The sequence below is a fragment of the Arachis duranensis genome, chromosome 4, assembly GCF_000817695.3.
Source record: "Arachis duranensis cultivar V14167 chromosome 4, aradu.V14167.gnm2.J7QH, whole genome shotgun sequence".
Classification (NCBI taxonomy): Eukaryota; Viridiplantae; Streptophyta; class Magnoliopsida; order Fabales; family Fabaceae; genus Arachis; species Arachis duranensis.
The window spans coordinates 6,847,879-6,857,334 of NC_029775.3; the positions used below are offsets into that span (position 1 = coordinate 6,847,879).

Consider the following 9,456-nt stretch of genomic DNA (forward strand, 5'->3'; position numbering starts at 1 on the left):
TAACTAAAAATTATTTTATAATATGTAAAAATTAAATTTATTTTTTATGTAAAATAAATTTAATTAATTATGATTTAATATAACAATATAAATAATATTTGATATTGATTTAACATAATTATTTATATTAATTATAATTTAATATAACTAATTATTAAATAATTAATATAAATAATTAATTAAATAGATATATAAGTATTTAATATATATTTAATATATTTTTTATTTTTTTTATTAACTTACCACATGGCATGATTTTATTGGTTGTTGCAAGTCCCTGCTTAGAGGGACTCTCAACCTTGATCTCCGTGAAGAGCTCTCTTTTCCTTTTCACTCCAATGGTAATTGAGTCCCCATATGTTAGAAGAGGAACTCTATTTCTTAGCATTGGAGTTGCTCTAAGAAAAAAAACTTTTCATAAAATTGTTTATTAATATTATTATTAAAGGGACAAAAATTATATAAATAGAAGGGAAAGACAGTATTGGGAACCTTTATAACATGGAAATATTTTTGCATTTGCCGCTAACATGGAAACATTTTAGCGCTCTTGAAAATAAAAGTCGCCACATACGAATTTACCAAATTAGACATGGCACTGAGTTAGTATTACGAATCAGCCCTAAACACTCTCCCAAAACCCAACACCAACACCACACCGCAAACCACAAATCCCTAACTATAACAATGCCGGAGTCGGAGGAGCCACGCGCCGCCGACGGAGACGGCGAGGCCACCGTACAAACGGAGGAGCCGTACCTGAATGACGAAAATGCCCCCGAGAAACCTCTGGTTTCTGAGGCAGGTGCTCCTCCTCTGTCGAAGAATGCGCAGAAGAAGTTAGCGAAGATGCAGAGGTGGGAGGCGAGACGGAGGAGGAGAAGGAGAAGCTGTTGGAGTCGCGGAGGAGCCTCCGCAAGGAGAGGATGGAGCAGAGGTCGAGAGAGAAGGATGAGAAGAGAGAGAGACTTTGTGGAGCCAGGGAGAATGGCCAAAACGTCGTCGTTGACCTCGAGTTCGCTCACCTCATGAACCCTAACGAAATCCACAGCCTCGTTCAACAGGTTCCTTCATTGTTATTGCTATAATGCTATTGCTGTTTTTCATTGTTTAATTTTCTTTGTTAATTCTCGTTTTTTTTAATACAAAGGAGTGAACTTTTCTGTATTCAAATTAAGCTGATACTGGAGGATATTATACTAAAGTCACGTAATCTGATGTTTGGATATTAGTAGACTCAATCACTCAACACTATTGAATGTTGTGAAATGTGCTAGTAAGTGCCCTGTAAACATGTGTATTGTGTAGGTATTCAGTATTCTTCAAGTTGAAAGCATTAGCCCAAAAAAAGAAGATAAAATTGCAGCTTTTTGTAATGATCATTGCAGCTTTTTGTAATGATCAAGTGAGGTTGAAGTCCCATTGAGAAAATTGATCAAATGAGGGATACAAAAGAATTTCGTAGTGTGCAAGGTTTAGGAGAATGAGAAGGAGCACTTTACTTTTTCTTAATCTTATATCCAATTAGAGTTTGTTTGAATGTCATTAAGTTGTTAGAAAAAGATTTTTTTTTTTTCAGTGTGTTTGGCAAAATTTTAGTGGTAAAAGTAAAAATAATAGAAAAAACAAAAAATTATTTTCTTTTAGAAGTTATAATTTTCATTTTGTTAAAAGATCTTTTTTTACTTTAAAAAAAAGATGCTTTTTAACAAAAGAAAATTACTTTTATATTGTTGTATCCAAACATAATTGTTACTTTGTTAGGTAAAAAGAAACTTTTACAATAGATATCTAAACATGAAATTATTTTTATTTTTCTAAAAGATCTTTCAAAAAAAAATCACTTGAAAAAAGATTTCTTTGTAAAAGTTCATCCAAACAAGCCCTTGGTATTTCAACTTTGTGCTGTATTTCTGTAGCTAGTGTAGTGTGTATGTATAAAATTAGAGCATGGGACATACATAGAAAGTTCATCAGAAAATATAGGTGGCAATAGCATTAGATAGCATAAATAGTACTGTCTATTTAACCATCTGTGAATCAATAAGCACCCATTTGTTGGCAGAAATTTTGGTTTGCTTTCGTTTTTCATAAAATTATAGGCCTTGCCAAACTAAAAAGGGAAAGAAAAGAAAATTGATTGCAGCTTATTCTGGATTTTCACCTCCAACTAACGTTAATCTTTCCTAACTAGTCACCAAAAAGAAGAATCTTTCCTAACTACTAGAATTACCTTTGTTGCCATTGAACCTACAGATAATGTATTGCTATGCAGTGAATGGGAGGTGCTCTTCCCCTGCCCATCTTTGGCTGACTGGGTGCAGTGGAGAGATGGATGACCAATTACAAAGGATCCCTGGATTTGATAAGTGGATAATTGAGAAGGAAGCAAAATCCTACATCGAAGCCTTGCAAGATCGTAAGGAAAATTTGGTATATCTCACTGCAGATTCAGACAATGTTCTTGAAGAACTTGATCTGAAGAAGATATATATTATTGGTGGTTTAGTGGATAGGAATCGGTGGAAGGGGATAACCATGAAGAAAGCAGAAGAACAAGGAATCCAAACAGCTAAGCTCCCAATTGGAAATTTCATGAAGATGACTAGTTCTCAGGTATTATTCATCTTTAGCACTCATTGCTTTTTCTGTCAGAAATTGAATGCAAGTACTATGTAAATTCTGATTTTGACCCTTCTTCCAGCAATAAAGCATGAAATTTCCATAATGAAATCTTTGCACGTCTTATTGTTATTGTACCATCTGCAATTCTGATTTTGGTGTATTTGCTTTGCACGTTATGGTTATTACATCCTCGAGTGCTTGTTCAACTGATATCTGACAAGTGATTTCACATTTGGCCTCCACTTAAAGTAATGTAAGTTTCTGATGTAGTATAACTTTATTGTTTTATTTTCAGGTTCTTACTGTGAATCAAGTGTTGGAAATACTACTGAAGTTCCTGGAGACAAGGGATTGGAAAACATCTTTCTTTGCCGTTATCCCTCAAAGGAAAAGATGTCAAGGTGATGCAGAAGAAAATGCAGAAGCAGAAGATACATTAGAAGATGACCAAAAGGATGATGAAAAGGCAAGTAAAAAGAAATGTGTTGAGGAGGAACCTTGTAATTGTTAGAAATTTAGAATCATCACCAGCTTAGAGTATCTCACCATATCTGTTCCGGTCATTGCACGGAGTGGTACCTCTTGCAAGTTGAATCTAACATATAAATACACAATTCATATCAGTGTTTTCACTTTTCACTGCCTTCAATTCTGACATAATGAATTAGCATAATTTTTTGTATTTTATTTTCTTTTTGACAAAATTGTTGCTGGATGCTGCATCAAGAGTGATATCCATGATGTACTTTGAAGAAACCTACCTCCCTGATGACTATTGAACTCAGGACTGTTCTTGGCTTTTGGATAATTGGATTCATTTCCAGTAGTTGTCAATTATGATGGAAATGAGTGACTGGATCATCTACCTTTGAACTGTATTGTTTGATTCAGCACTCAATTCTTTCTATGACTGAACCTTTTTATCATCTACCTTATTTTTCTACAAAATAAGGTTGACTGAAAACTCAAAGTAAGAATTTATTGTATCCGGCTAAATAATGTTTTAATATTATTATTACAAATGTGATAATAAATATATATTTATCGGAGATGCTACACATCTATGTAACCATGTAACTAAGTTGGCCCAATACCAAAAAAAACCCAATATCATTAAATGAAACGTGGAATACACGCACCCAACACACACGAAATCGCTCTTGTCCAACGCTTCTTCTTCTTCTCATGCGCTTCTTCTTCTCATGCGTGTCTTCTTCTTCGCCTTCTTTGCGTTCCTCCTTCTCCTTTTTCGCGTTCCTTCTTCTTTACGTGTTTTCTCCTTATCGTCATTTTTTTATTGTTGTTGCTGCTGTATTTTTTGTTTTTTCCTCCTTCTCTCTCTGGTGAAGAAGCAATAGAAAGTGAGGAAGAAGAGTTTTGAACAGTGCAGAATGAACGAACACAATACTCATGGTGAACCGAATATAGTACTCATGGTGAATCGAACACAATACAATTGTATAGTACTGAGTGAACGAAACATAATTCATTATATAAAATCAAATTCAAACAACTTTCTGCAGAATAAACCGAACACAGTACTCATGGTGAAACAATTGTATAGTATTGAGTGAACGAAACATAATCCATTATATAAAATCAAATTCAAATAACTCTGCCTACAATTTACATATTATCAATTCAATTCAATTCAGTACTCCACCGTCCATTTAATTCAATTCAAATTAGCAATTGCATTCCATTCAATTCGATTCAAAATTGAATAATCCAAACTTTGACAGTTTGATTCATTTCAGAAGAGTAATCCAAATCGCTCTCCTGTTTACCAAAAAATTATGAACCCCTAAACACTGAACCCTAAATCCTAAACCCTAAATCCTGAACACTAAAACCAGAACCCTGAACACTGAACCCTGTACCCGTAAACTCTAAATCCCTAAAACCCTAAAACCTAAACCCTAAACCCTAAATCCTAAACCCGAACCCTAAACTCTGAACTCTGAACTCTGAACCCTGAACGCTAAACCATAAACCCCTAAAACCCTGAACCCTGAATCCTGAACCCTAAACCCTAGACCCCTAAACTCTAAACCCTCAACCATGAACACGGTGAACCGAAATTAATACACGAGGCGAACCAAAAGTTTGAAACACATTGAACCCCTGTACACTGAACCCTGAACCTATAGACCCTAAACCTTAAAACCCTAAACCATGAAACCCAATTGTCATTCTTTTGTTGTTGTTGCTGCTGTATTTTTTTGTCTTTTTCTCCTTCTCCCTCTGGTGAAGAAGCAGTAGAAGGTGAGAAAGAAGAGTTTTGAATAGTGCAGAATGACAGTACTCATGGTGAACCGAACACAATACAATTGTATAGTATTGAGTGAACGAAACATAATTTATTATATAAAATCAAATTCAAATAGCTTTCTGCAGAATGAACCAAACACAGTACTCATGGTAAAACAATTGTATAGTACTGAGTGAACGAAACATAATCCATTATATAAAGTCAAATTCAAATAACTCTACCTACAATTTACATATTATCAATTCAATTCAATTCAATTCAGTACACCTCCGTCCATTTAATTCAATTCAAATTAGCAATTGTATTCCATTCAATTCGATTCAAAATTGAATAATCCAAACTTTGTCAGTTTGATTTGTTTCAGAAGAGTAATCTAAATCGCTCTCCTGATTTGAAGTTGAGTCATTTATTGTTTCGATTCAGAAGTGCAGATTGAAGAAGAAAACGAAGAAGAATAGGAAGAAGATAAATGCAACCAGATCGAAATAAGAAAATGAGAAGATGAACGCGACCAGAGGAGAACGACGAAGGCAATGCAGATTAATAAGAAAGAACGCAAACAATTGCAGTGGAAGGATTACGTTGAGCAAAGTTTTAGGTTGCAGCACGTTATATGTAGCGCGTGTATGATAAACGAGTGAGGGGTGGGGGACGCGCATGTGGAGGAAATTACTTGGTTAACAACTATGTAAAAAATATATGGATGCAAAATTTTTTTAATATATTTATTTGTTCCCTTACTGTTATATTGCTATGCCTAGATATCATGTCTGCTAAGCAATTTGAATTAGTTGATTAGTCAACTACCTCGTTCGCTTAAACAAATGTAAAGAGTTTGAAAAAAATATCATATATCATGTCAGCATAATTCTATTTTGTGTGTGCATTTTTGATCATAAATCGCTGATGGAAAATATTTGTTTTTGTATTATTATGTTAGTAATTTGTGTTAGAAAAGTATTGAAAATTAAAATTCAAAATTACTTTAAGGATATATTTACAGATCATATCAGAAGTCATAAAGACTTATCCAACTCAAATAAATCATGAGACAAAAGCAAATTAATTGACAGGCACTACTACTTATGTGCATAGTAATATATATATATATATAAAAAGTCACAAAAAATGCAATATTATAAACTAGTTATACATTTGTTATTGTTATTTATTGGATTTTTTTTAAATAAATAAAATAAATATTAAAATTAAATAAATAAACGCCTTTGGATTTTTCACGTGAGGAGTAAATACTCTTTCATCTTACTCTGCTAGAGTGTTTTCCAAAACAGAATTCTTGTGCTGTTTAGGTCAATGTTTAATTTTTGTCAATTTCTTTCTTTAATTCTTTCTTTATGCCCTTTTTTATTCCTTTCTCTTAATTCGCCATGAGAGTTCTTTCATAGAATTGTCGCGGTTTGCGAAGACTCCGAACAATTCATTATCTTAAAGGGATGTGTCAATCCCACTCGCCCGAGATTGTGTTTCTATGTGAAACAAAAAACCAATCTCGTCTGGTGGAAAATAAATTGAGATCTTGTCATTTTACGGAATGGAAGATTGTTAGTTTGACGGGTACAGTTGGTGGATTGGCTTTAGCATGGAAGGAGGGCACAAACAGTTGAGATTCTTGCTGAAAAAGAGTTTTTCATAGCTGTCAAGGTAACTGATCATGCTTTGAACTGTTCTTAGGGGGCTTATTAGGGTACATTTAAATAGCTTGAATGGGATTCGGTCTACCCAATATACATAACTTTTCTCTTTTGTACAACGTTTCTTTGGAAAAGTTGTAATTATAGGTGATTTTAATGCTATAGTGAGTCTCGATGAGAATGAAGGAGGGGGGTTAAAATCAGCTTCATCTATTTCTGAATTTGTGAATTTTGTTGATGGTGGTGGACTAAAGGACTTGGGTATGATTGGAAGAAGGTTCACCAGGACTAATAGGCGACGAGGGCAGGACCAGATCAGGGAGCGGCTTGACCGTGCATTTACAAACGGTGAGTGGATGGATTATTTTCCATCAGCCTCGCTGTCTCGCCTCCTAGAAAACGGTTCAGATCATGCGCCTATCCTTCTTGATACAAATCCAGTCATGAAAAAATCTAATCGGAGGTTTAAGTTTTAGGAGAGATGGTGTGATTTAGAAGGAATTCAAGTAATTATCACTGAAGCTTGGAAGGAATGGGTGGATGACTCAGCAATATTTGTTTTGGCTCAAAAATTGAAGCATTGTATGCACCGTATTGTTCGATGGCAGTAACAGAACAAATCTAATTCGAAGAAGGACATTAGTGAACTCACATCTCAGCTTAAAATTCTCAGAGAAGAGGATATTATAGGGGAGAACAGGTTGAAGCCTTGGAAAATAAACTTGAGGATGCTTGCATTAGAAAGGAAAGCTATTGGAGGGAGAAATCTCGTGTAAAGTGGCTAAAAGAAGGGGACAGAAATATAAGTTTCTTTCACCAATCATTCCAATCTAAAATTCAGAGAAATAAAAATTGAAAACTGAAAAAGAATGATGGTACGTATGCTACCACCCGTGAGAAAATTGCACAAGTATCTGAAACATACTTCAAGGATATCTTCACATCGATTAACCAAGCTAATCCGGCACATGCATTCGAAGATTTTGAAACCAAAGTTTCAGCAACCATGAACAGAAAATTAACTAGACCGGTTAGTTTTGATGAGGTAAAACGTGCGGGCTTTAGTGTTCACTCCTAGATCGCCCCTAGTGATGATGGATTTACGGCTAAATTCTTTCAGTTCTACTGGAGTTTAGTAGGGGAGGATGTTTTTAAGGCTGTCCGTAGTTTTTTTGTTAGTGGTAGACTACTAAAGAGCTTCAACCATACACAAATCCGTCTCATTCCTAAGATTTCTGATGCAAAGGATATGACACAGATTAGACCCATCAGCCTTTCCTCAGTTGTGTATAAGATTATTTCTAAAGTACTAGTCCATCGGCTACAGAAATTTATGACTTTGCTAATCAGCCCTAATCAAAGTGCCTTCATTAAAGGTAGATTGATTTCAGACAATGTCCTAGTCACTCATGAATGTATGCACTATCTAAAGACAAAGAAGAGGGGCCTATCGAGGGAAATGGCTGTTAAATTGGACATGAGCAAAGCCTATGATTGTGTTGGCATTTTCTTTAGTTTATTTTGGAGAAGCTGAGATTTGAATCTAGGTGAATTGGTTGGATACAGAAGGTGGTGACTATAGTTTCTTACTCTGTCATTGTTGAAGGTCAACCTTTTGATTTTTTTAAACCAAATAGAGGTATCCGTCAAGGAAACCTTCTATCTCCCTACCTTTTTCTTTTCTGTGCAGAAGGATTATTCTTTTTTGCTAAATAAGGCAGAGCAAAACGATCTCATTGATCTCATTGAAGGTATTCAGATCAACCAAAGATGTCCTATTGTTAATCATTTATTGTTTGCGGATGACTCAATCCTCTTTTGCAAAGTGTCAAAAAATAGTTGTGAAAATATTCTCAATCTTCTTCAGTCATACGAGGTTCAGTGGCTAAAAAGTTAATTTGCATAAATCAACTCTATTCTTTAGTAATAATACTCTTCCCGCTGCTCACTGGCTCAAAAATTGGAAATTGCTCATATTGGTGCACACGATAAATATTTGGATTTTCCATCTACAATCCAAAAAAAAAAGCCACCTTCGGAGAAATCAAAGACAAGGTGAGAAAGCGAGTTCATGGGTGGAAAAGAAAACTTATCTCCTCTGCAGACAGGCATGTTCTAATAAAAGCTATTATGGAGGCTATCCCAATTTATCCATTATCATGTTTTTGTCTTTTTGATACTTTAATTAGGGAGATTCACAACATACTCTCCTAATTTTGGTGTGGTAAAAAAGGTACAGAGCAAAAAATGGCGTGAGTTAGTTGGAATACTATGACAAGATCGAAACTAGAATGTGTAGTAGGTTTTAAGGACCAAGGGGTTCAGAATTTGGCGCTATTTGCAAAACAATATTGGAAGGTTGCCTCTCAACCACAATCACTCCTATCTAGACTCTTCAAAGGTAAATATTTTCGATACAGTTCTATAATTAATGCAGAGATCGGAACAGTACCTTCGTGGGGGTGGCGTAGCATATTGGAAGGGTGTAAGGTTGTTGAAAAAGGGCTGATTTGGTGAGTTGGTGATGGTCTAGTATCCGAATCTTTAGTGATCCTTGGCTTGTTCCTCCACATCCTTATGTTGTTCTTCATATGAAACTTCCAATCTACAAAATCAACCACTATTGATTGTCAAAGACTTAATACTTTCTAAAGGTCAGTGGAATCAAACTCTAATTAGAAGTATTTTTTCTGAGGGCACTAGTCAGCGTGTGCTAGCAACAACAATTGGGGGTGGAGAAAATAAAATTTATTGGGCCCTTAATAAAAGTAGTTTGTATTAAGTGAGTACTGGGTACCGTGTGGCTTATGGGTTCTCGCATCCTTCCATTGAATTTGCCCAGAGGTTATGAGACAACAAAATTTGTGGTGAGAACTGTGGAAGCTGAAAATCTCAGTGAAGATTAAG

The 9,456-nt window shown here is 35.1% G+C and overlaps 1 protein-coding gene across 1 annotated transcript; it reads left to right on the top strand.

The window, feature by feature from the left end:
• The first annotated feature begins 521 nt into the window (after positions 1 to 521).
• On the top strand, positions 522 to 3,555 carry LOC107483054 (tRNA (guanine(9)-N1)-methyltransferase). The gene is given in 4 exon segments (XM_016103658.3): positions 522 to 865; positions 868 to 1,064; positions 2,257 to 2,616; positions 2,921 to 3,555. Coding segments are annotated over 4 exon segments (951 nt in total). The 5' UTR covers positions 522 to 687; the 3' UTR covers positions 3,137 to 3,555.
• The last annotated feature ends 5,901 nt before the right edge of the window (positions 3,556 to 9,456 follow it).